This window comes from Motacilla alba, chromosome 8, assembly GCF_015832195.1.
Source record: "Motacilla alba alba isolate MOTALB_02 chromosome 8, Motacilla_alba_V1.0_pri, whole genome shotgun sequence".
NCBI lineage: Eukaryota > Metazoa > Chordata > Aves > Passeriformes > Motacillidae > Motacilla > Motacilla alba.
The window spans coordinates 3,923,669-3,950,979 of record NC_052023.1 but is presented as its reverse complement, the minus strand read 5'-3'; the positions used below and the strand labels follow the sequence as shown (position 1 = coordinate 3,950,979).

General features: G+C 43.1%; 1 protein-coding gene across 19 annotated transcripts in view; it reads right to left on the bottom strand.

Moving 5' to 3' along the window:
• The window catches only part of DAB1 (DAB adaptor protein 1), a 414,543-nt gene that overhangs the window by 137,598 nt on the left and 249,634 nt on the right, over positions 1–27,311 (bottom strand). For 7 of the 19 annotated variants that reach the window (XR_005257831.1, XM_038144706.1, XM_038144710.1 and 4 more), the window contains exon 1: positions 6,237–6,621. The exons of 6 other annotated variants lie outside the window; for them this stretch is intronic. Coding sequence is in view for 6 of the 13 variants with exons in the window: in XM_038144706.1 (XP_038000634.1) it covers positions 6,237–6,606 (370 nt within the window). In the remaining 7 variants the exon portion in view is untranslated. Of the gene's footprint in view, positions 1–6,236; positions 6,622–14,726; positions 14,819–27,311 lie in introns of those variants that run through there. 6 more of the 19 variants (XM_038144725.1, XM_038144720.1, XM_038144729.1 and 3 more) reach the window with 3 other exon arrangements.

Genomic DNA, 27,311 nt, shown 5'->3' with positions numbered 1-27,311 from the left:
TTTTAATGGTGAAAAAAAGATCAGTCACAATTTTCCCCTCAGTTACTTCAATTATTGAAAAAAAAATATAATTCTTTAGGTTAAGAAACAACCAATATTGATGCCTGCTGTTCTCTAAGTAACTGCTCCGTCAGTAGGGTAGAAGACATTTCTGTAAAAGGGAAACAATGAAATGGGTATTGCATCAACTGGATTCCCAGTAATGCAAGTTCCTCAAGAAATTCAAGAGCAGAGAACTGTTTCCAGGTAACTCTTGGTGTGCTCTTGAAATTCTGCAGACTCAAAGCTTTCCTAAGCTTCCCAAGAAAAAAATCTGTGCAGGTTTAGACAGTTCTTTCCCAAACCATGAACACAGATAGATGGATTGACAAGCTTTGGAGTATATCTTGGGACAAGCAGACTGATGGGTGCTACTCTCTACAGAATAACATAAAAAGGGTTTTGCACACCTGGAATTGCTTTAAGAGGCCACAACTGCAATGCTTGGATGCTGATCAGTTCCCAGTGAGTTTCAGCACATTCTGGCCCCAACAAACACCCTCAGCAACCCTACAATCACCCACGTGAAACTCCGTAAGAATCCCTATCACAGGGACATGTGATGACAGATATTTATACTGCATTTTGGGGAGATTCCAGCTCCATCTTTAGTAATAATAAGGAGACTTGGTACTGAGGACTCTTGATTATCCTCAGTACTAAACTACAGTACATTCACATTCAAGAAGGAATAATTCTAGCCGCCTTAGTATTCTGTCTTGATTGTTTTCCTCTTCACAAGTATCCTCTAAATGTAATTTTCCAGTAAGTACTCACTGAGGAAAAGCACCTCCCAAAACCACAGGGACATTGCCTAACATCTAAACCTGAAGTTTCTGCAAGACAGCAATATGCCTGCTAAAAGACAACAAAACAGCAAGCACACATGCATGATAGGATTATTTGTTCCAATACAATATAAATTAGGTCAGACTCCTCTTTGGAGAATTTTGAGTCAAGAACTAGGTGGTCCACTAAATTTCTATTCATTTGCCTCCAGGCTTAGGGAATTGCAAAGACTTAAGAAACTGATGCTCCTCTACCCACACGAGCAATCACTATTTGGGGGTGGGAGGGGTGGGGAATCTCTTGGTGTAACTGCTTGGCAATACCTGGAGACCTGAGAAATCTTTATGTAGTAAAAAGGGCAGCTAATGAATCTTTGCATATCTATATCTATATCTATATCTATCTCTCTCTCTCTCTATATATATATATACACACACGCACACACAGAAACATACAAAATTCAATACAGAAAAAAACTGACCTATTTTTATTATGTGGTACATATCATAAAATCACAGAATGGTTTGAGCTGAGAGAGACCTTAAAGCTCATCCAGTTTTACCCTCTGCTATGGGCAGGGACACCTTCCACTAGCTCAGGTTGCTCCAAGCCCTGTCCAGCCTAGCCTTGGACACTTCCAGGGATGGGGCAGCCACAGCTTCTCTTTTTCCCTGTGCCATCCTCACAGGGAGGAATTTCTTCAGTGTATCTAAAACCTAAGAAAATATTCTTATCCTTAAGATAAGAATATAAAAATAAGACAGAAAATAAATAGATAAGATAAAAAACCCTCAAGAAAAGTAACCTCTGCATCCTCATTAAACCAAGCGAAATGGAATGGCTGTCTGTAGAAAGTGCAAAGGATCACGGGCTGGAAAGTGCCTGGAGCCTGCTCCCCCAGCAGGCCTCTGCTCAGGAACACTGCATTTTCAAAAGCTCACCCACAGCCATCCTCTCCCTGATCCCTTAAGTAACTGAAGGAAATCTTGACGCCTCCAAGGGCCATAAGTTCATGTCAACAGCTTCACATATCTCAGGAGAGGACTGAGCCAGAGCAAGATGTGACAAGCAGCCCTTCAGCAAGGCTGCTGCTCCACTGTGGATGGAGCTGGTCAGGACATGCAGCTGTCTGAAGGGCTGGGGCTTGGGCAGCTGCTTCCCCCACAGCTGGGGACACAGCAGCCTCTGCACCTGCAGCACCACACGGGTCATCCCAGGGAATGAGCTTCACTCTCACTCCACAAAAAACAAAATATTGATTAAGAGACAAAAGCTGACAGGTCTTGCTCTGGTCTGGTCCACCACATACCCCACTGTCATTAGCAGGGCTGACATTGGTGGGTTCTGACAGAGGATTTGTGCATGTGGCTGAACCACTCAAATAAACAAAGTTGAGAATCTAGAACACTCCTTACACCTGGAACACTTAAAAATGTGTTTGACAGTGGTGAAAGATTAAATACATAGATACAGGTACCTTTCCTGGAGCTCACAGTGCTGGGTTTACTCTGTCTCTGGGTTTACTCACCTTCTCTAAGTTGTGACAATTCTGCTGCCTTGAAACAGAAATGGAACATTGATTCATGGATGAAATTCTTAAACCACCACCATGAAATGTCATTTGCCTGCAGTTAGACTGGCAAAAACTAGTGTTAAGGGGAAAATATAGAGCTGCAGCCTCTCTTTGTGACAAATCAAAGTATGAAAATGAAAATGTTTCAATCTGATTAATTACTTGGTTTAGAATATATGCTTTTCATTCTACTGTATCAAAATACTCGTAATAAAACAGTGCAGCCGATGAAGTCAAGCACTGCCTTACAAAGGCTGGCAAATTTGCAGAACAGCACTTGAGGTTCAGATTAGTAAAATCCTAATGAATATCTACTCTAATACCCATGTAATTGCAGGGAATGCATTTGCAAGTGCTACAATTAAAAAAAAAATAAAGAAAGAAAGAAAGAAAGACTGGTACAATAGAAGTCCAGACTGTGATTCTAATGTCAGTTTAAGAGACTGAAGTGCCATCCTGGAAGAATGAAGATCCCATTTAAAAGGATGCCAAGAAATGAAGAATCACAATAAAGATTTCCAGCTCTTTCCCAGATCACAACATGCTTCCATCTTTCACTATAAGTACCAAATGCCAACAATTCTCAATTTCATCACTTTTGTCCCAGACACCAAAATGGCTTTCATACATTGTTAATATTGCTTTATCCCAAGTGCTCATCTCTTCCTGAGCACTGCACAAGGAGCTGCTCAACACAAGCTCCTGAAGGCTCTCTTGGACATAAATAAATGTTGGTTTTGCACTACATGTTGCACTTCCTTCTGGGAGCCTGCACCTGGCATCTCCACACCTCATCTTCCTACCCAAAAAAACAGGTAAGTGCAGGACTTCCCTTACCTCCCAAAACCACCAGGCAAAGAAATGCCTTAAAGACAGAGCTGGTGCTGTAAGAATGAAACCACAGAAGGGCTGAAAGCAAGCACTGCTGAAATAACACCAAACAGAACAGGACATATGAGAGACCAAGTAATAACGTAGCTTTATTCCTAAGTAATTGGCTGAGCAAGCAACTCTGATTAATTCTGCAAGAATGCTTGGGTAGTGTTTATAAAAACCAAGTCATTACCTTGACTAAACATTGACTTGGACAGTTAACTTTAACCATCAAGACCTTGACTAAATATTGACTGGGAAAGTTAATTTGAACTATAACATCTAGAAAATCGTGTTCCTCTTTGCTAGTATTTGCTATCACTTTAAAATGCAAACAGGGTTGTAAAAAATAGAGGTTCTCCCACCTCACTGATATTTAGTTGCTGAGCTTGGCTGCTGCTAAATTCAATACAAATACCTTGTAAAAATTTGAAATATAAAATACTTTCGAGACAAAGGCCTGTTATGGATGAGAGGGAATGGTCAATCTTCCTTTGCTTGAGCAAGGACCCATCAAAAGTATGAAAAAAACGTATCATAACCCTCGTGTTTCAAATTTATTTTGTTACATATATGCAGCAGCTTTACAAATTTTGCAAATTCTAAAAATTGTGCCTTGCCCAAAGAATCAAACCAGCTGATCAGGACAAGGGGTTCATTCTGATACCTCTACTTTTTAGTAGCAGCTACTTCAAGGCTACATCCTCCACTACTGGTTTCACTTCATCATGTGAGGCCACGGGTCAAAGGACATACACAGGGTCTTTCACTGGCTGAGATAAAAAAAAAAAAAAAAAAAAAAAAAAAAATCAATTTCAATCCTCCTAAGATGAAACCACTGATGTGTGCAGTCACTAAGGTCCCAAAGGTAATCCTACAAGAAAACATGATGGTGTCCTCCATCACTGTGTTGAGATACTGTTAAAGTGCAGCAAAACCACCTATGAGGTACAGTCCAAGATCAAAACACTCCAAAAAATAAATCTGTATTTCTAGATCAGCGCGAATAGTGCATTTTAGTTGTGTAATGACATAGAATGGTAATGACAAAGGGGCAAGGAACCTTATGCTTCAGGAAGGTGTTATGCATGTGGATAAACAAATAAATAATGCTGTGGATCCAGCACTAATTCCATGCACAGTTTCAGCTCAGGAGTTTGAAAGTCCCTTTTAGCTTTATACCTTGATTCCTTTTTTAATACATCAGCTGCCTTTAGCACACTGAATGAAAACCAGCTTAAGAGCAAATATAAAAGACATAAATCTCAGCTACGAGTGAAAATACCAAACTGGTGAAAACTTGCTCCTCCATTATTTTTGAGTAGAGCAGTAAGGAACAGATTGATACTGGTGTTACGGGGGGGTGAGGATGGGGAACGAAAGAACAATAAACAATACAGTCATCAGTAGTTTAACACAGCGCTGTGTCTTGCAATGGAAACATACTGTGAAACAGCTTGCGAGATAAGCTTCGTCAACGATAAGTAATTTTTATTCCGTTTGAGTGGCTGAAAACAATAAACATGATTAAATGCTTCAGACATGCATTCAGAATTCAGACAAATGGCAAAGAGTTCCAAGGACTTTGCTTTTAAAACTACTTCGGGGAAAGACCTGGAAATTGACTTAACAGGTTTGAAATATACAATGAAGCAGAAGTTCGTCGGGAAATTAAAAACTTCCCATTCGTCTGCAAGCTCCAGGACTCTCCAGCCCAGAAACCAGCTTTTGTTATCTACTGTTCTTTACTATGATTATTAGTCCCAGTATCCCACTTCACTATTCGTAGAGGCATTTCAAATGTGCCGGTCATGAACCTGAGCTCCCAGCGTGCGAAACACCCTGGAAAACACCAAAGGAAGAGCTGGCTCTGGGGAATTCACAGTCCCGTGCTCGTCCTGCCGGCCCCTGTGGGCTCTGTCACCGCTGTCCTGATCCAGCCCGGCAGCAGCTCCTGCGCCCACCTTTCTCCCACCGCAGCGCTCTCAACTTTGATTCCCGGCTGCCTGTTCCTGGTGACTCGGTGCACAACCCCGAGAAGACAGCACTCCAAAACACTCGGATCACGGTGGGGTTTGCAGGGTTTTCCCCTGAAGTAGGGGCTGTGAAGGAGAGGAGCATGAACCCGCATCACCCCTAACGCCAGCGGTCACTCTGCACCCGCTGCCCTGGACCACGCACCGCTGACCGGCGCCGGGGGATGCCGGCCGGGGACCAGCGGGCGGTCCCCAGAGGGTCCCCGGCTGGGGAGGGCGAGCTCGCCCCGCTGGCCGCGCGTCCAGCGGCCCCTCCGCCCCGCTCCGGGCGCCATTTCCCCGCCGCTCCTCAGCGCGGCGTCCCCCGGCCCTGCCGCACCTTCCCGGGCAGGGCAGCGCCGGCGCAGCCGAGCCGCATCCCAGCCCTCGGCCGGCTCCCAGCCCGGCAGCGGGGGGCGCTTCCCGCAGCAAGCGACACTACCGCGACCGATCGGCGCTTCCAGCTGCGGGGCGGCAGCGGCCAAGGCTCCCGAGAGCGGCGCATCCCAGGGACCCCCGGCACGGCGGAGTGGCCGGGGGGAATCCCGCAGCCGCATCGCGTCTGTGGCTCCCTCCTAGATTTTTTTTTTTTTTTTACTTGCCCCGCTTCGGGCGATGGCGAAAGCGCCCCCAGCCCTTTGCCCCAGAGCTCGGCTGGGTGTGGGGCAGCCGCGCACGGCGCTCCCCCCGCAGCCGACAACTTCCCGCGACTCGCAGGGGATCCCAGCCCTTTCCCCGCCTCGGGGGAACGGGAGCGACCGGGAGAGGGGAAGGACGGGCAAAAAATAAACTTCCTTCGGAGAAAAGCTGCCCTTCCATGCTGCTGCGGGGAGAGGATCCCCGCTCGCAGGAGGAGCAGCGCGCCCCGCTGAGCCCCCAAACCCGCACCTGCCGCCGCGCCGCCCTCAGGACCGGCCGCGCAGGGGAGCAGGGACCGGCTCTCTCACCTGCCCCAGCGAGCCCTCTCCTCCTTGCATTCCTCTGCTCCCCATCGTGGGCGCAGCAGCTGCTGTTATTCCTTAGGATACACATGGCCCGTCCATGCTGGGAGAGCCGCCTTCCCGCGCCGCCTGCCCTCTCCGGCCCCGCCAGCGCGGCGCTGAGGCCAGAGGGAGGGGAAAAGGGAGGTGTGCGCTGGAGGAACGCGGCTGATGAGGGGTCGGTCTCCTCCTCCTTCTCCTCCTCTCCCAGGGCTGAGGGTCTCAGCGCCGCTGTGCAGCTGGGCAGGGAGAGGGGGACGGGCGAGGAGGGGCTGGCGGGGCTGTCCCCGCTCGGGGAGGGGGGGCTCGGCGCGTCGGCTCGTCCCGAGCCCGTCATCGCCTCCGGGGCAGCCCCCGTGGGCGAGCGGAGCGCAGCGCATGGAGACCCCTCCCGCCCCGCCCGCAGCACCGCGCTTAGCACGGCCGGGGGGAAATGGGTACCGGGGGCTCCCCGGGGGCTCCAGGGCTTCCCCGGAGCGCAGGGAGCGCGGTCAGCGGGACAGCCAGGGCGGGGGTGGCCGCTGCCCACGCGTGGAGCCCGGGCACGGCCCCGCCATCGCGGCTCCCCCCTCACGGCCGCGGGGCGGGGGCCGGGCCGGGGGCCCCGCCGCCACCAGTGTGCTGCTTTTCTCATGGCTTCTCGCAGTCACCCATGAAAATTTAATGAGGCATTTAGGGTTGTTACCTTCAGAGTCAATGGAGGAAGCATATTTAGCCTAATGCACTCGCTGCCGAGCCAATAGGTCTGTTGCAGGCGGATCAGAAGTCATGGAGAGACTCTCCTTTCAACACAAAATTCACGACCCATTAAACTTATTCTGTGATAACAGCTTCTTTACAAACGGAGACCCATAGAAAACAGAGGCTGTCATGCACTTCCCGAAAGGATTTACATACAGAGAGAAGTCCATTTGCCAGGTTATTGCCATTTCACCAGTATTATCTCCAATCAATGCATAAAAGCAGCGCTGCTCTCGCTAACCGAGGTAAATGACTAAAAGAAAAGCTTTTTGCAGCCTCTAGATAGATCTGATTCACCCCCCGGGGCTGAGTGACCGCGTCTCCCTGAGCTGACAGGGAAGAGGGCTCAGACCATTAGAGAGGATTGGATCTGATCAGGAATTACGAGGGAGATGCTCTGCAGGACACGCCGGTACCCAGCTGCTGATGTGCACCCCCCGGGATGACAGCCGGGCAGGGATCACCAGGATGCTCACAAGGTAGAAAGATGTCTACAAGTTATTTTACCTCCACCTGACAGGCAGGAGAGCTGAACCAATGTGGCAACACACTTAACAGGACAGGGAGCAGAGGGAAAGGCTGAGTGAACAGATTGATTGGAAGTACATGCACAGATCTGGTAACATTCTCAAATATTATCAGTTTCATCTCCCTCAATTATTCTTTCTGCAGCACATTAGGTATTAAGCATAAAAGATAACGTCATGTAATAACATTTACAACATAAAAAATTCAGAATTCAAGCCACATTTATAGAAGTAGTTGATGCAATGGAGCTTTTCGCTATAGACCTGTTTTCTGCGTTTCAATTTATTACAGAAATGAAAGGTCAGATTCTCAGTTGAACCCACTTATTCTAATGTGAATTAAAAGAAGTAAGTAGTCAACTTCATTGCAGCGAAATTTCCTATTGATGAGAATTTCACCATCTAGGAAGACAAAGAACTAAAGGAGAAATAAAGTAATTTTTTTAATTAGGAAATAACAGACAGCATCCTTGAGGAAATATGCTTGTCTATATGTATTAGGTCCAATAAAATATTGGATAAAATTTTGGATGAAATAATTGCCCTTACTTCTCAAAAGGCAATTTTTTGGGGGGAAAACAGGAATTGAGCTGTTTTTACGCTTTGACCAGGGCACAATAAAATGAAGTTGCATTTATTGTGTTGCTGGCCTCACTGAGGTCATGGAGTTTACAGGAGGGGTGCTGGCAGCTGACTAAGTAGAAAGGGAACTTTGAGAAGTATAAAACTTCATTCCCATTCATTTCTGAAATGTATGGATGCAAGTCACACTTGCTAATAATACTTTTTAAATATAAAAGACTACTAGCTCACAGCTTGTAATATGAATGCAAATGAACTTGTAATTATACTATGCAATTTTCTACTTAAAAAAAAAAAACAACTATGAAAATAGAACAGACCTGAAGAGCAATATGCACTGCAGTTCTTCATTGTGTTCCTTCATTATGCAGGAGTTGCCATAAGCAATCTGCTCTGGTTTAATGTAAAATATTTTTTAGGCCATAACTTTGCAACACAAACTCTCACATGAGAACATATATTTGGTCACACCTCCTTCTCTCTACTGAGAAACATGATTAAGAAGCAAAGGAGCAAGAAGTTTGGTGTGAAGACTGACAGCTTTCATTCGTGTTTATCTGGAAAGCTTAAACTCATCATTCCTATATTCTCCTTTCTGATGATGCACCATGCCATCACCAATTATGTGATAAACCATTAAGAGTTATATATTAAGACCTGTAGGCCAAAAATCTCATTTCTTCAGCTGGAGGAGCTGAAGATCAAAACCTAAAAATGTAGTTCTCAACTACTTTTGCAGTAGTCACTTGTGCAAGCTCTCAGTCACTTATTACTTGCTAAAACAACTAAAGGGAAAGTAGGATCAGCTGAGCTCCTGAATAGATTTGTACTAACAGGACAATGATCAGAATATTTTTAAGTGTTCCTGTACGCATCAGTTGAGAGAAGGATGAATTCAACCTTACAGCCAAGAGCACAGTACAAATTTTTTAAAGAATTGCCTCGAAATGACATTAAAATATCCACCACTGATACCTGTAGACCTGGATTCTAAGTAATTTGTTATACTATCCTATTTCAATAAGCTCTGCGGTTGCTAGTAAACCACTGCACCCCACAGAGCAAAAATGTTTACCTGCAAATAAGAGATAATTTGCAGGATAATTGTTGACAGTGAATTCGCTGATAATTCACAGTCAAAGTTTCTGACTCCCTAGGAAAAGAGTAATCAAAAAACTTCCCAGTTTCCCCTCAGAGGCAAGATAATCAGCATCAGTGCTGCCCAGCTGCAAGCCTGTATATTTCTCACGTGGAATGCTCAGGCAGAATGTACGCTGTAAAACCAGCATCATCCTGCAAAAATGGCAAACCACGGGCCAAAAACCCTGTAGGGTTCTTGTGAGTGCATGTATGTGACAGCCACTGGCATTAATGAGAACTGGCCATTTCCTGAGATGGAATACAGGCCTTACCTTCATGAAATTAATTAAGGTATCTCAAGCTGTGCTGATTACAAAGGGCTACCAAATAATGGTACAGAGAAATTTTGAGGGATGTCTGAGAATGAGTTTTTCTTGGTGCTTTGAAAGAATCTGGAAGTGAAAGATACACAATGTTACACTTTGCTGGATTCAAGTGGGATTTTTTGGAGGGGAAATTTAATATCTGAAAAGAGAGCCATTATTTCTGCTATTAACATCTTAGTAAAATACAGCACAACGTGCAGACCCATCCCTTGCCAAGTGAGCTCTCAAGATGTCAGCCTTCTCACAAAACCCCTTTTCACATTTACTGATCTATATTGTAGCCCACAGCAGGATCATCTTGATCACTCTGGAGATCCTCTACGTGAATAGCTCCTCACACAATAGCGATTTCAGTTTAATAAGTTCCTCTAAGGCAATTAGGCACTGACTGAAAATAGTATCTGCTGCATTATCAGTAACTATGGTAGCCCATCTCTTACTGCTGTAGCCACACAGTGAGCTCCTTTTGCCATTCAGCAGGAGAATTAATCATGATTTGGTTTCATCCTCAGTTTTCTCAGCTCTCTTATTCCACTAAAGATCTCTTGGGATACTTCCTCAGACATACCCCAGGTGACTGAGCAGAATATGTTGCTGAACACTGCTCTTGCCCACCAAAAAAAGATCTGTGTAGAAAAATTTTGGCAGCTCTTCATGAAAAATGGGAAGCTGCTCTGTTTTCTGGCAGTGACATATCAGGAAGAGGTTATGATAATTCTTACACCCATATTGAAATCTGGTGGAAAATGTATTATCCCAAAAAATACCACTGACATCTCTCTATTAAAAGCCAGTGCGTGGAAATACTAAAAATAGAATTAAGTCTTGAATGTTCCAGAGATTCATCACTGGTTTCTGAAGGTAGTTCCTCTACTGTATTGTGGTTTGGTCACAGGGGAACCTTCCTTTCATGCATCTCAACAATGATTGCAAATCTCGTAGTTACACATGCAGAAAGGGATTCAGGAGCTTGGTTCAGATCTCAGCTTTGTCACTGACTAATCTGTGATCTTGGATAAGTCAACCTATACTGATTTTATGTCCATCTCTACCACATGTATGTCAGAAGCCTCCTGTCAGAATTTCTCCAGGAATGCTTGGGATGACCCCAGAGACAGGCAAGGACACACATAAACACTAATTATTGTTATAGGCATTGATTCAATTTTGAGTCCTGGGAAGAAAAATAGAAACAAGAACTTGTTATTCTGTCTGGTAGCCCCTATTCTCCTTCACATATTCAAAATATTACTGAGCTAACCCTGCTGCAAACACTTTGCTCAGCTGCAAATGAGCAGCTCCAACAAACAGTCCAAGACTGCCCCTCCAAAATCAATTTATCTTCTAGTAGATGGCGGCAAGAAGACGCCTGTCTTGCCAAATAATGGAATTTGTGAAAGCACTGGAGATTATGAACCACATTATTTCCCAGATGCCCATGGAAGAGTCTGTGATTCTCCAAGAACAGCGATCAACTCCTTCACAAATCCAAACTGCTTCATATTTCAAATCCTTTTTGGCAAGGTGCGTTTCCTTTCACAGCTAATTAACTGCAAACTAATTTAGAGAGGGTTTGCTTTTGCAAACATAAGTGTCAGGTTCCAACAGAGAACATGTTGCTAAGAGCATGATTTATGCACACATTCTGAGTTCTGTTGTTCTCTCATTCCCCCCAGACACCACTGATGATCCACACAGAGACACCTCGGAATTTAATAAACTCCTTTCTAGGAGAACTTCACAGGTAAAGAAAATGTTCGGCATCCCTTACATCCTGGAAGCCCACACGGTTCTGCATTACCTTGCAGAGTGCTCACACTGGTTTAAACACACATAAACTGAAAGCAAAGGGTACCTACTTAGGAAAACGTATTTCTACTATGAAAATAGAGGTTATCTGCTTCACAGAGAATTCAAAAATTCTCTAACTCTGGGTTAGAGAATAAAAGGGGGGCTAAAAACTTTAAACTCCCCACTTCTCCAGTAAAAAAGCTTATTATACTTTGTTCTTAAGATTTTGTCTACTTTAACAAGCAGCTGACACAATTAAGCTCTCTGGTTTGGACAATACTGCAGCTTCTTTTCACTAAGTACATATTTATCTTCATTATTTATTCATTTTTAGCTGTAGATTTTACAATTGGAAACTTCAGTATCAGAGGTTCCTAAAGATCTTGGCTGTTGTCATATTCCAGGATTTTGACAGCAGAAAATCCACTTGCCATTGTAAAAGTCATTTTTTGTTAAAAAGAGACAGATGAACACGATATTTAGAGCTGCATTCCCCTCAATTTCTGCCAAAATAACAGGTATTCAGGAGACAGCAATTGTGTGCAGTGAATGTCCTCAGCAAGTAAGGTTGTTTTTCATTTCCTCTTATGTCACATTACATTTTCCTCTTTATATTTCCTTTTAAATATTTAGACAGAGCAGAGAGTTTTAAACGTGTCATTGACACAAATAAATGTTTAGGCAGTCAGTCTACCTTGGGTTCAGCTCTTGTCAGATCTGATAAGTTAAATATCGCTGGATCTGGCCAATAATTGGATGGAAGACCTCTGAGGAAAACTCCGGTGCTGAAGCAAGTGCCACTGGTTACTCAGTAGGTGTTTTTTTAACCTCAGACTCATCCTGAAACATGCCCTCAGCACGGTATTATAAGCACAAGCTGAAAAAGGCATTTTCAAATAAGATTTAATGTGTTATTTCTGTTAGGCACTAGAAAGGATTCCTGACACCTTCCTTTGGAAGTTGCTTAGCCCACTTTCGAGTTAGCTGAGCCCACTGCTACATAAAGCTATATCTGAAAGTATGAAATCAATTTTTCATCATTTTCCTTTTAATAATAATACATTTTTAAAACCTCTTGTTTAAATAGTAACTTGGACATTTCTTTGCCTTTAACATTTCATTCCTGACCTTTCCTTTACTCTCTCATTACATCTCTGAGTCCAGCTCATGGACATCCCTGCCCATGGCAGCAGAGTTGGAATGAGGTGATCTTTAAGTCCCTTCCAACCCAAACCATTCTCTGGATCCCACAGCGCATGTTTCCTTTTGCCATTCAGAACCAACATCAGCATCCAAGGATGCATATAATACCTCTTTAACAGCTGCTGATCATTGACTCTTTTGCCACTGCTGCTTGCTGATTGTGTGAGAGCACATGGTGACAGGATAAGGAGGAATGTCTTCAAACTGCCAGAGGGCAGAGTTGGATGGGATATTAGGAAAAAATCCTTTCTTGTGAGGGTGGTGAGGCCCTGGCACAGGGTGCCCAGAGGAGCTGTGGCTGCACCATCCCTGGAAGTATCCAAGGCCAGGTTGGATGGGACTTGGAGGAGCCTGGGATGGTGGAAGGTGTCCCTGCCCATGGCAGTGAGTAGAACTGGAAATAATCTTTAAAATCCCCAGCAATCCAGATGGGGCTTGGAGCAACCTGGGGTAGTGCAAGGTGTCCCTGTCATGGGCAGGGAGGGGAACTGGAAATAATCTTTCAAATCCCTCCCAGTCCAAACCATTCCATATTTCTATGACAAAGTGGAGCTGACACTGGCAGGAGCACTCCCCCCTTCAGGCTATGGGATGCATTTGGGCCCAGGACTGAAGAATTCAGTGGGGCTGCTTCACTTGCTGCTGAACTCAGGACCCCCACACGTCTCAACAGTAACAAATGCCAGTTCCAATGCAAGATCTCAGCACTTCTGGGACCCCTGAAAAGCACCATGGAATTAATGTCCAGGTAAAGCCATTCCTGGGATGTTAATTTTCCCCTCGTCCAGCAGGGAGGTTGGACCCTGGAGCTCCCAATCCCCAGGCACTCCACACAGTGAGGCTCTGCACAAGTCTGGAAGCCTCAGCTCCAGGCAGCATGCCAGAGTTCAGCCAAACATATTTGCCTAAGTTGATATTTCTGTAATACATTTCAAAACATGACAAATCATTACTTTCTGATGTTTGCTATTCATATTTTTTTTCCTCTCTTTACGCTTTCCAGGCAGGAAGGGAAATTGCAAGTGCCACCATAGCAACTCAATGCAATAATATAAATCTTCAAATAACAATTTAAATGAAGGATGTTTGAAGTATTTTTATTTTGTAATAAATTTATAGGTGTCAACTAGATCAAGGCTTCCTCTCTAAAGAGGTTTTGCTGTTTATCTAAAAAGACAATCCTTCACTTGGAAGAGTTTATAATGTTAGCCTGAGCCAAAACACTGAGGTTTAAAAGAATATCTCGAATACATTCTATTTATTTATATTAGAAAACTACTCACTGGCACTCACTGGAGTTTAGGCTCCTAAATGTCTATGTCTTTTTTCATTACTGGCATTCTTATTCACATTTAATAAGAAATTATGACAGAACCAAGACAGAATCTATACCACCTGGTTATGGAGTCCTCATCCGCTGCCACAAACCCAGGATAATTCCAAAGAACGTTAACAAATGGGATTTTTAAAAGACTGGCAGTTGTCATATGCCTAAGGTCCAGCTTGACACTACACAGCATATACATAGAAGAGATTATAGTTTTTCAGATATGTGGTTCCTGTGGCTAAGGTGGTATTTCACCAAATCAGGATAACACTCAACAAATTGGGGAATACACTGGCACCCCTTCATCCCAACGTGAGGGCCAAATTCCAGTTTTAGATGCTAAAAACACATCATAGCAACTTGTGGAAGGCTCTCACGTGTATTGTGCATCAAAGACTGAATCTCTGTGCCAACCTCTAACAAAACTGCCCAAACCAGCAGCATCAGGATCCAGAGAAGTTCCATGGAATCAAGGTTACACACAGAATGAAGAGAAATCTGAGGTATTGTTAAGCCAAATAGCTCCTTCCTTTCTGGTTCCTTCATTTCTCATCAACATGTGCCTCTGCATATCTCCTTTATAATGAGCTTGTTTCCTCAACAGAAAAATAAATTTGAAGAACACCACCGAGATGTTTGTCATCTTTCAGAGCAGGGAAAATCCATATTGTTTAAAAAAACAAAGCTTTTGATATTAAATATTTTCACTCGGGACTTAAATAAATCATAGGCATGGTCTTTAGCAAGGAAAAAAAAGTCAAAATTTGATTAAATGGCTAATGAATTACAAAAGACCCATAGCAGCCAACTGAATACTTACCTTCTGCTCAACTACAAGTCCTTGGGAGTGACAAATGTCAATAAACAGCGCAGCTCAGGAGTGGGTGGTAGGCAAGACTAGATCCATCTGGCCTGTTGATGAGGAAGGAGGAGAGCTGTAAAATGCACGGCTCCGGAATGTGACCAGGAGCACATATGCCAGGATGAGAAAATGGGATTGTGCAGCAGCTCCCCCAGCCCCGTGCCCCTGTGGCAACCCCAAATCTGTGGGAACGTATGCTCCAGCCCTGCCTGGCGCTGTCCATATTTGTGCTGGGGACACAATCCCCCTGCGTCCAGCCGGGATGGAAGAATGTGCAAATCCTGGGAAAATCTGCTGAAATTAAACACAAATTGCTGATATTTGTAGCCAGGTAGCCGTAAATCCACCCTCCCACTTTTGCTTCTCCACCAGGGGGTTTTGCAGTCTGTCTGACACGCCTCCTCCCAGCTCTGCCTCTGCCACAGGCTGGGAACTGAATCCTCCTGCTTTAGAGCCCTGATTTGCTACACCTCCCGAAGCTGAGCTCAGGAAGAATGGCTTTTATGTGTGTTTTGATGAGCCATCAACTATTTTAGATACTATTCATGCTCACCAACAGATTCTGAAATGAAACAAAATCTGCCTCTCATCACATGCACAACAGGATGTAACAGATGTCACAGAGAAACCAAGTAATAGCAGTTTTCATGGTTGGATCCAACAATTACTTCTGTGCTCCACTCTGTGGCCTCTGCCTTAAAGCCCAATAGAAATGAGACACCTGCCCCCAGGAGTCCAGTGTAAACCTGTATAAACAAAGTCTGGCAAGGCCCAAGCCAGAACAGCATCCAGATACACATTTTTCACACTAAAACCCACCCAAGAGTTAGGTTACACCTAATCTTGAGTGCACTGTGTCCTGTTGGAGCAAAGAAGGATGCACACTGCTGAGAAAGGAGAAAACTGATGTCTCTTCTGGGGAGAACTAAGAATATTGTGCTCATGTTTGCACTACAATCTCACTCTCCTCAGTAATATTTGCTGGCAGGAGTGGTATCCTCTTGGGAATTCCACCACTGACCACTTGCAGCCATTATGAATGCACAGTAACCCCCACCTTTTACAAAAGAGCAGTATTTGGCAGCTCCTTGCCAAACCCCCTCTAGATGGAAAGCCCAATGAAGATCCTTTTCTTCGGCTCATTGCACAGGAGTTGTACATGGCTTTTCTGTCCCTGTGCAATTTTCTCCTGCAATGTGTACTCAAGGTTAAAATGCTGTCCTTTCTCCTTGGTGAGATCTGTCACTGAACTATCAAAGTGTGCATGTTAGAGAGCTTGCCTAGTGGAGGGCTGAGTGATGCAAAGACAGACCTTTGATGCACGTTGTGACCTTAGCGCATTCCCTTTAAAATGGAAAAAAAAAAAGGAAAAGAGCCTCTTCTCTTTCCCATTTGGGGGCAGAAGGACATTAAGGAGCACTTTGGGTGCAGTAGCCCTCACATTTATTGCAATTATTACAGCACTGAGAGGCTCCAGCCGAGACCACAATCCCTTTATGATGAGCAGTGTAAGACATAAAGCAAGGGAAAAGCCTTATCTCAGAAATGCATGAACTAAACACAGCTAAAAAGGCTACAAAGAAAAAAAAATCCTCACCCCTTTTTCCATCATAAGGAATAGGCATAAATGAGCTTTTCTCCAAAATCCCAGTGACATCTGTGGCAGAGTCAGGGGGAAGATCTCTGCTAGGCTGACACCTCCATTTCCCAAAGACACACCTATGACAATTCCTCATCTCCCAGGTTCTGCAGCTCTTTCACATCCTGCACAGCCTTTGAGGAGACTTTTAAAGCAGTAAACGAACATTTACGAAGCTAAGTGCATACACAGACCTTCTGGGGGTAATGGCATTGGGTTAGTCTGTATCTGCCACCAAACAAGGGCAGAGAAGAAAACCACAGGTTTTGGACAGCACCACTATTACCTGCTGGAAATGTTCAGGCCATGCATCTGGCACCATTTCCAACTCCTCTTTTCTCCCCATTTTGCATATCCAGCTGGGAATGTGCCTTTTACTGTCTGTTCACCTGGCCCAGTGCTTGAATACACAGTGTGATTTAGCCATCGCCACAAAAAAAGAGCATTAAAGCTCAAACATGACTTAGAGCATGGATTAACAACAATCATATGGGAACTATCTCATTTCAGCTAAAAGAGAGTAGGATTAAATGCAATTAAGAGCTCCCAATGATGTAATAAAGACAACTAAAAAAATCAAGGCAAGTGGGCAAGAAGCAATCACTTTTCTGTCTAGAAACAGTAAAATAATGACGGTCTGATTGTTCACGAGGTCGCCAAGGCCAAAATGTGCAGAATGACCTTCATTAAGTCATACTTTGTACTTCTGCTGGGGGACTGTTGCATCTGCTCCTTTCGATTTGGCTTGTCTGAGTAACAAAGCTCCCAGCGATCATCTAAACCTCATTTGGAGCACCTGTGAACAATTCATTATATTAATATAACAGCAGGGGAGGAGTGCAGATACTAATAAATAGGTTGTTGAGCAGCTTTTGCTGCCAAGGTTGCTTTACCCAGCGAGGAAATGTCCCCTCCACCCAAAAGCTGTGGAGCTGCACTGAGATGCTGGGCTCGGTTGTACCGCGACATGTCAGAACACACATCTGCTGCTGGAGAAGCATGTAAATTAATTTTGCCTTTCAAAACAGTTGATAAATGTGTGTCTAATACTTCTGAGGGACTGCAGCATGATTTGAAACAGTTTGTTCTCAGTTAACGTAGAACAAATGTTCTCTGGCTAAAGGTGGCTACGAAAGGCATTTGGTAACGATTTGTACCAGCTGGGCTTCTCATTACTTTGAATAGATTTGTGTAAATCAGCACATAAAAATAAGCAAGTGGTCAATGCCTTTAATTGCATTTGGATGTGCTGCAGTAATGGCAAATATCAGAACTTTTGCATTTGTCCTCGCATTCTGCAGTTCTAGAAAATAGATTTTTTTTTTAATAGAAAAGAGCAGCAAAAAGATTTTGCTGTTAACATCTATTTAGTCTGGTTTCAACTTAGTCACATTTTGCAAATGTCAGTGAAAAGCAAAGGTCAAACGGGAAAAAAACAGTATGCTATGGATCAGTACAATTACAGAGAGCAGAGTAGCACAGGGTTATGGAATCAGCTTGGGAGGAGAACATATCTGCAGCGTTGGATAGACACAGGGCAAAATCCTGCCCATGGACCAGCACAGATATCATCTTTAAGTAGTAGAAAAACAGATTGTGTGTGTTAGTGTACTTTAAGATATTTTCCCAGAGAAACAGGGAACATCAGGTTTTCAATTCACTGCCTCTTTGGTTTTTTTTAAGACTTGGGCAGCTTTGGAACAGCCTTGGTTTGGAGCAGTTTGCAGGCCCGAGCATCCTCACTCCGACCATCCTGGAAATGGAAGCTGTCTAACTCAGTATGCATTAAGTACCTAAAAACCTTTACATCTCTTTTTTGTCTTTTGTCACTGTTATACTGCTGGATCTAACACAGAGAAGCTGTGGCTGCCCCTGAATCCCTGGAAGTGCCCTGGACAGGGCTTTGAGCACCCTGGGCTAGTGGAAGGTGTCCCTGCCATGGCAGGGGCCTGGACCTGGGTCAGCTTTAAAATCTCTCCCAACTCAGACCAGCCTGGGATTTTGTGATGATTCTAAAGCCCACCTGAATCACTTGAGAGGAATGTGAGGTGAATAATTCTGAAGTATTCTGCCATTATAGACCTGGTAGAATGTTTGTTGTTCTGGAAGGCACACAAAATCCACACCACATGATGTCTCCAGACCAGTTGAACTGAAACAGACACTGCCCCATTTTCATCCCTTTATGTAAAGAAGTGAAAATGAGAAAAGGAAGGATGCTGCACACACCAACAGCCAGGAGGGAGAACATTTTAAACCTAGAATTTAATACAATCAATAAACTTTATATCAGTATAACAGAGTCAACAACATAACTCTCATAATATCATAACCTCACATTTTCTATGTCACTGTTGACATGCATTAAAGATTACTTCTTTCAGCCAATTTTCTCTTCATAGCACAATCTTTTTATCCTGTAAATACATTTGTTGGTTTCTCAACATCCAATTAAACATGTAAAGAAAAGCCATAAAGATATCCAATTTATATATTTTAATTTCAATGAATTATTTTAAACTTAGCAGCCATAAAGTATCTACTATTACCTCTTTGCTGGCATTGATTTAGCAAAAATTGGTAATTGTCACGCTGCTTGTGGGGTATCAAATATAAACATTTTCACATTTACTATGAAATCCTCTCCACCAACATGAAATTGAAGGATAGACAAAACTGCTTTTATAGAAAACCAAGCTAATTTTCATCATTTTTTTCTGTAAGGGATGATCATTTGAAACCTTTGAGCTGAAAGGAATCACAGGGCACAAGCAAGCTGAGGGATTTTCAGTAATTGTATCTTTCACATTTATCTTCTGCATAGATAGCTATGAAATAAATACTGCATGTGAGCAAGTGCAAAAATGTACTTGAGGTACTTCTGTTAGATGGAATCTCATCCTCCTGAAATTGCCTTTCCTATGAAAGATGCCCAGTGACAACCAGCAGTTTAACCAGCTGGGGATATATACAGTCAGCTAGCCCTCAGCCTTAAACTGTTATCTGATTTGTCCCATAAAGCCAAATATATGAGGTACATGATCCAGCGTGGGGATAATGCACAATAAACATAACTTACACTGCAGGAAAATGAGCTCCTGTTGGACCATCTCACAACAGAATCAGCTGTGGAGGAATCCACCCAATCTGTCCAAAATGTTTTCTTGTTTTTATTCCTTTTCCCCATAAGCATAATTAAACCCAGTGGTTTTGGTCAGATAGCTCTGTGATAGCTTTTAAATTACTTATTCTGGTGGAGCCTGCCAAAAAACTTCTATTTTCTCCCCCTTTGAAAGTACAATGTGCATTATTTGCTGCAGTGGCAAGGAAGTACAATCATGCTGTTCTTTTCTCAGCCCTTCCCTCTCTCTTTTTACAGAACATTCATTCACCACTGACTTTTTTGGTTTCTTCTCAGAACAAGAGAAGCTATGATTGATGATGAGTGGAATGTATTCAAATGACTTTCAAAAATCATGAAGTTAAAAGCCATCAGGACTTCTGAATAATAGTTCCTAAATATGTTTATATTTTAACAGGGATTATTAATTTACAGCTCAATTAGAAGATAAAAGGAAAAAAAATATTTCTTTATAGGACTTTTTGTAGTTATTTATTTTCTCAATGAACACAGACACTGTCAAGTCTTAGCCATATTCTGGAGTTATGTAATTTTGTACATATTAATCATCACTTGAGATGCTCTGCATCCCTTTAAAGCTACAAGTATTTGGAAAGAACATCTTCATATTGCTTGCATTCTCAAAAAATGGCTCTAAATTAAAAAAAACAGAGGTTCTGGGGTGACTTTCTTCACCTAAACTTGTGCTTGCATTGAGGAATTTTGGATATGTTACCCAGACACTGTGAAAAAGTATAGAAGTTGTGGCTTTGAGACCCAGAGGCTCACTCTGAGTTTGTCCCAATAGATACTGAATAAAATAGGTCAGGAGACCTCTGCCCTGAGGAATTACCATCCAAACAGTTGGTAGTCCTTGTCTGGAAGGATGCCTGGAACATGTATTTTGACAGGAACAAGCTGTATTTTTCTAATCTCTGACTTGTGAATGAAGAAAAAAGAGCGTTATGAGGTGATGAGATGAGAAGAAAAGGAGATGAGGAAGGGAAGCCTGGCAGGGAACAGCACGGAGAGGAAAGCACTCGGGTGGAAAAGCTGCAATGAGGATGCAGTGCTGGAGGGACAGACAGAGCCAGAGCCAGGACAGGTCCCCAGCAGCTGCTGTGGGTGGGCAAACATCACCAACTCCAGCAGCAGTTTCTGCACAGGCAGGTCTGTGCACAACAAATTCATTATTGTTCTAAAAACCGAGCAATCCAACCCAGCTTTTGATTGTGACCACGGTCCTGATTTACACCATTCATGGATCTCTGTGCTCTATGGTTTGTTAGCATTATGCAGGCTTTATTGGAAGAGGACAAAAAAAAAAAATCACCACAGGAAATGGGAAGAATTTGGCCATGAATGGGTTTGTAAGAAAAGTAACTCCCCTAAGTTTCCCAAGCTTCCCTTTATTGTTGTAAGTTCACTGCAAACACTCTGAAATTTCATCTATTCTCATTGTGTAAGTTCACTGCAAACACTCTGAAATTTCATCTATTCTCATTGACCATTTCCCTCTGGCTTTCTTGTGTTGTGTTTATTTTTATTATTTCTTAATTAGATTACAAACACTTGCTGCAGAAACAGTAAAACACTGCCTCTGGTTCCTGGTAACAGTACATTTTAAATGTATATTAACTCAATGTTTTAATTTCTAGCTGAATACAAATTAAATTAATCTTTCAACACAAACAGCAACTTGTAATTTTCCTCTGTGCTTTGTCACATGCAAAATTCGTTCAGTGTTTAAAAAGCTATTTTTAAACAAAAATTGGTCACTGACTTCAGAACAAGCCTTGTTGTCTTGTGTTATTCCAGGCCTATAGTTGGTGGGGGGACATCATCAAGACAGTTTCATCATTTTCCAGTCACTGCTCTTGCTACAACCTCACATAAAGTCTTGCAAGCACTTGGACAGAGTATTTCTGGTTGAGGAAGAGTATTTCTGCTGGCTGGGATCACTGTCTTGTCATCAAGGTACTGACAACCATTTTTGCTGATTTCCCCTCATTAAAAAGCTTTAACCACAAAAATTTGTTTCCTAACAAAGAGCTGTGGGGTGACTACTTTGGTTAATTAATTCTTTCTCACACTGCAGAAAAGAATGGTGGAGGAGGGAGGGAGGGAGCACTGCTGGCAAGCACAGGGATGCTGATCTCCTGCTCTTTGGCCACTGACCTCTCTGTGCCCAGGGAGGTGTCCCTGATCCCCGTGGGGCTCTCCACTTCCAGGCCTGGAAAAGGACAATCAGTGCCAATTGCTCATTAACCTTCCCCAGGCTGGAAATCCACTGGCAGTGAAAACATCTTTATGAGAGCAGAGCCAGGGAAATGGAGGTGGCAGGGAGTGGTGGGGAGGGTCACGCATCTTCATCGTCAAGAAACTAAATGAAAGGAAGGGTGGATGTTACAGGATTTTAGTTTTCAATAGCATCACAAAATTAATGTATTCAGCACAAAAATAACACACTTTCCACAGGAACTCTTTTGTCTTAAGACCAGAGTCCCTTTCTCCTGACAACTAAATTATGGAGAAATTTCTTTTTCTTATCTTTTATTTTAAGCCATTAACTGTTTTCTTTTCAGGACAGCTCTGAAGAATTTCAGCCAGCGCTGCCTGGAAAGGCTTGCTGTGACATCTGATACTCAGTGTCAGCTCTGTGGGGAGAGCACAGAAGCAACCAGTTTTTCTCAGAGGTTTTCTGTGTCCTGAGTCCTTAAAAATAATGTTAACTGAGGAGCTTAAATCAGCACTGTCGGGGGCACCCAGTGTTCCTCCTAACAGAGCAGCCCAAGGCTGCCAGAGGTATTACACTGCTCTATTGAAGCCTGCTGTGAGGTGGAAATACTGCCCTGGAGTTCATGGCTTTGTAGCTGTAGAAAAAAAGATATGACTATCAGATCTTATTATACCACCTCATGCACAGCTCAGTGGAAAGGGAATATCCAATGCAGGGCCCTGTGGACCAAGAAATCCTGGCAAAAGTATTTGTGGAGGGGATAAAAACATCCCAAAAGCAAAACCTGAACAAGGTGGGAAGAGCAGGTTTAACTTTCCATCTGCACAGTACAGACACCCCCAGTGAAAACTGAGGAGTTTACATCCCTGTGATCCTTTGTGACTGACACAATAACTAATTTCCCTCAGGCTTGCCTTCCCCACAAGTTTTTAGCTGTGCATGTTTACCTGCACAACGTGGCTCATTAAAAACACTGCACTTGTTGGAGGCTGTAGAGAAATCAGTTTGCCCAAAACATTTTTTGCAAAGACTCCATAGATCCAGGATGAAAATTTTCTGATCAAAATATATGAAAGAGACTGAGATAAGAGAACCCCAGGTTTAAGCTCATGCCCTCACTAACTCAAGTATTCCATATCTCATTCCCCTGCCCTTCAGCTCAATGAATTTATTGTTGGGAAGTGGAAGAGCTTTAAACAGGAGAGATCAGAAGTGGCAGAACAAACCCCCAGCTTCGTGGCTGAGTACCCTTCCCCAGGTGCTGCAGGAGAACAGGTCAAAACCCCTCTCCCAGCTCTGTACCCACCCGGCTTCCCCAGGGCTGCTGCTCCCTATTGACCTTTGGAGAGCTGGGAACTGGAAAGAGCTTCTGGTTCATGGTCATTACACCTGCAATTACTCCATTTTTGTGCTGTTATTAACCAACATTTCCATTTCTAGAGCTGCACACCTGCCCTTGATGTTCATCTCCATGCTACCAGCACTGGAATGAGCATTTCTTGATGGTGTTTCCCATCAAAGAGGATCTTTCAGAGGTGCTCTCTGTAAATATTATCTCAGGTTATTTTTATGTTTGCTCTGAGTGGTACTGTTGCCAGGACAGCCATCAAGCAGAATTTCACACATAATTATGGCCCGGGAATGAAATTTGATGACTTGCAAAAAATATCAGGAGTTTGCTCTGCTACTGAAGAAATAAGGTCTGGTTCTAACAACTGTCAGAAATGAAACCAAGCATTCACTTTCCAGGACACATTTAATTTTAACACAGACCTATGGGTGACACTATAAACACTGCATTTTTTAAAATATTAATACAAATATCTACGCATAAGGAAGAAGTAATTGGGTGGTGACTTTACCTTCTGACAGAGGAAAAAAGCTCATTTGAAATAATTCTGTTACTTCCCCCAGACAGGCCTTGTAGGTTAGTTACAAGGAACTCACAGGTCACACAAAAGTGCAATGATAAAAAATGCAGGTACTGTGAAACATTTATAAAGAGAAAGTATGAGGGAGTATGTAGTTTAGAATCTGAAATGACATTTTGGCATGGAACAGATCTCCCACAGGGCAGTTTTGAAACTTGCAGAAATTCTTAAAATGACATCTTTCAAAATGAACAAACATCAAACACGCTGAAGTTGTTACCTCAAAGTGCTTCACTGATAAGTCAGGCTGGGAATATGCTAAAAATAAAATTGCCCACTTGTACAGCTGGCAGGAGCTGTGACCCCAGTGAGTCCTGCCCACATCATCCCTGCTCCAGCTGGGATTAACTCAGGTTTGTTTGGACAGACAGGAGCAGCACAAGGGGGAAATGCATTCATAGAGGAGAGGGAAAGGCAGGGATACACCATGGATACACCATGGATACACCACAGAGAGGGACAGGCACCGCCACCAGCCAGCACAAGGCATCCACAGGTGAGCCCTGACCCAAAACAGCTCCCAGAAGGTGACAGGAGTAGCATCTCTGCCCCCCTGACTGCCAGGACAGCACACACTTGTTTTATGTGCTTAGTGACACAAAAAGCTCTCTCAAAATGCCAAATTTATATTATTGAAACTCATGTGTTTAAAGAGAAACCAAGAAAATGAATGGTACAATGCAGGAATTTATCCATTTATTTAATAAGTTCTTTGGAATTAGGAAAAAAACCTTGCTTGTTAAAAGGAAATTCCTTTTTTGTGCAGTGCATAATTAACCCATGGCCCCTTCTTCCCCAGCCCTTGTTATACACTAAAGCATAGCAGGAAATATGGATTTGCTGCTGTTCTTAGGTGTGCTGTGGTTCTTTTCTTTCCTCAAAATGGCAAACCTGGGGTGCCAGCCATAATGTGACAGGAGTCTGCACTTACAGGTACAGTACCTCACAGTGAGTTCCTCTGGCTGAATGAGAGTTCCTAGCCATCGACCAAAATAGAAGAAAAGGAAAAAATGATCCTTTGCTTTCATCCACCACTGATCTTCCTTTAAATGCATGGATGCTTTTGCATTAATTTCCTTAACTGCTCAAGATACAAGCAGAATTCATGTATCTGCCCCCAACTGGAAGGTTTACTGAAAATAAGACCTCTAAACTGCAGCAGACTGGAGTAATGCTTGCATGAAATTCACAATTTTAAACTTGTAGAAACACTTCTGTTATTTTTGCCCCTGATTCTGAATTAAAGCTGCATCCACATCAATCCCTTCTCCATCACCAGGGGTGAGATCCATGCTGATCTGTTTGCCCAGTGATCATTTAATTATTCCATTTAGTTCTGCTGCAGGAATTTGGGTTGGTTTAGACATGTGTAAGTAGTAGCTGAGGGTTTTTTTCCCCTCCTCTGTGCACTTCCATAAATCCAGGTTAATAAACAACCCTGCACTCCTCCCCTTGCACTTTGCTATTCCACACAGCAAAGGAAAAGGAACCAAAACCTCACACAAAAACCCAAAATAGTCTCTTGGCCACAGAGGAGCCAGAAGACAGAAGGGAAAAGAGTCCAGAACCTTTGGAAACATTTTTGCCCACACAATTTCCATTCAGCCCAGCTGACAGGGATTTTGATGCCACGGTTGCAGGCTGGTTACACGTGGAAGGGCTGTTCCTGACCAAACAGCTTTGCAGGAGCATTTCCCCTGCAATCCCTGCTTTCCCTGCAGGCCATCCAAGACTGGCTCTGAAGGAAGAGATTGCTCATTCCCTCACAGACTGTTCCAGGCACTCAGCATTATGGAATACAAGCTTTCCACAAGGGTTTATTAACCTCTGCACAAGAGAACATGTTATTCCATTTTGTAGACAAGAAGCCAATAAAAAGGCTGATTTAGGCATTCAAAATCAGTGCCTAGCTCTTAAGTGTGTAATCCAAAGCACAAAGGGCTGGAGTCTACAAAGAAAAGGTCATAAATATTTTAGGGGACGTCTTACTACAAAAACAAACAAACAATTTTCCTCGCTTCACCTCATTTTCAAAAGCCAAACCGTGCTGCAGGAAAATTTTTCCCACTCCCCAAAGTCAGCTGGAGGCAGACACTCACTGCAAATAGATCAGTCTAGCAGGTAAAAGACAGGACATAGAAAGATTTTGCTTTCAGTTGCTTGTATCATTGGAGATACAGAGGAAAAATCAACCTTTTGCACGACAGCAGGACTGGGGTGCTCAAGTCCCGACAGTAAATGGTTGTTTTTTTGCAATTACTTAATCCATCTTTATACCAGTAAGGAAACTTCACAGAAAGAAAGAGAATCAGTGCCCATGCAATACCTTAATTCAGGGACAGATGAGACAGATGAGAAGGGAGGGACAGATGAGAACGACATCAGGTGTTACTTTAGATATTTGTGGGCTTTTAGCACACCCCAATGTGTAAATATTCAGCTGGAGAAATAGTGGTGTAGCTTCCCAGGAGTCAGAGAAGCGGTAACTTAGTCCAGCTAAGGATGATGGAGGGAGCTGTATATGTATTTTCCTCTTTCTTGCTTGCCTTCATAATTTCAGCATTAATTCAGGTTTTGGAACTTGGGCCCTTGAACAAGGGACTGCAAGAAAAGATAGCAGCAAGCAGCCCCTTTTTGCTTATCAACCTGTCCCTCTACTAATTGCCTGGTTTTGCCTTAAACAAACAGTAAAAATGAAGCTTTTCACATTTTCTCTGCGTTCTTAACCACAGATGGAAAACATCTATAATGTACTGCTTATAAGAAATGAACTCCCAGTCCACTGTGGATCTTGGGCAGCTCCACAGGATTTGCTGTGGTGTGAGACAGAGCAGAAGTGATTCCACAACTGAAATGCTGCTGTCACCATAACACAACAAAGTGCAGATGAAAGGCTTTGAGCTATTTCAGCCTAGACAGTGCTACACACAAATCACACATAGCTAGGCTGACTTAACTTTGCTCTAAATTCAATGATGGTAATGAATTTTTACATCTTCTCTGCTATTAGTGACTTGCATGTAATAATCCCAATAACATTATCACAAATTCCTATGATACTACAATATTCATGGAAATGTAAAACTAAACTGCCAAAACTTAAAACCGATTAATAAAATATCCCGTCAAATAGATTCATTTCACTTCCTAAAGCAAAGAACTTCACTTGATCTCAGAGCATTAGCTATTTGAAATGCTAAAACATTTTTCTTTCAGTTGTAAAAGATTTTTCCACAGGCAAGAACTTGTTTGTCACTACTCACAGCCTTCCCACAAAAAACAAGAATCCTGCTCTGTTTCCTTGCACAGGCACTGCGGTGTCTAACAAGAAGAGTTAGAGATTATACCAGTGAGTTAATTTGGTTTCAGAAATGGTTTGGAAAGAGAGGCTTTCTCCAGTTTTCTCCTCTGTTTGGGGAAATCTGACTTGCCAGTCAAAATTAAGATCTCTGATAGCAAGGGCAGCACAAAGCAGATCTTCACTTCCTTGTGCTTAGTCTGCAGACAAGAGCAAAAAAGCCAAATTGAGAAGAGTTCTACAGTGAAGCCCCAGGTGTGAAATTTCTTGCATTTGAATATCTGAGTTCAATCTGAATTTGTACAGGCCTCATTG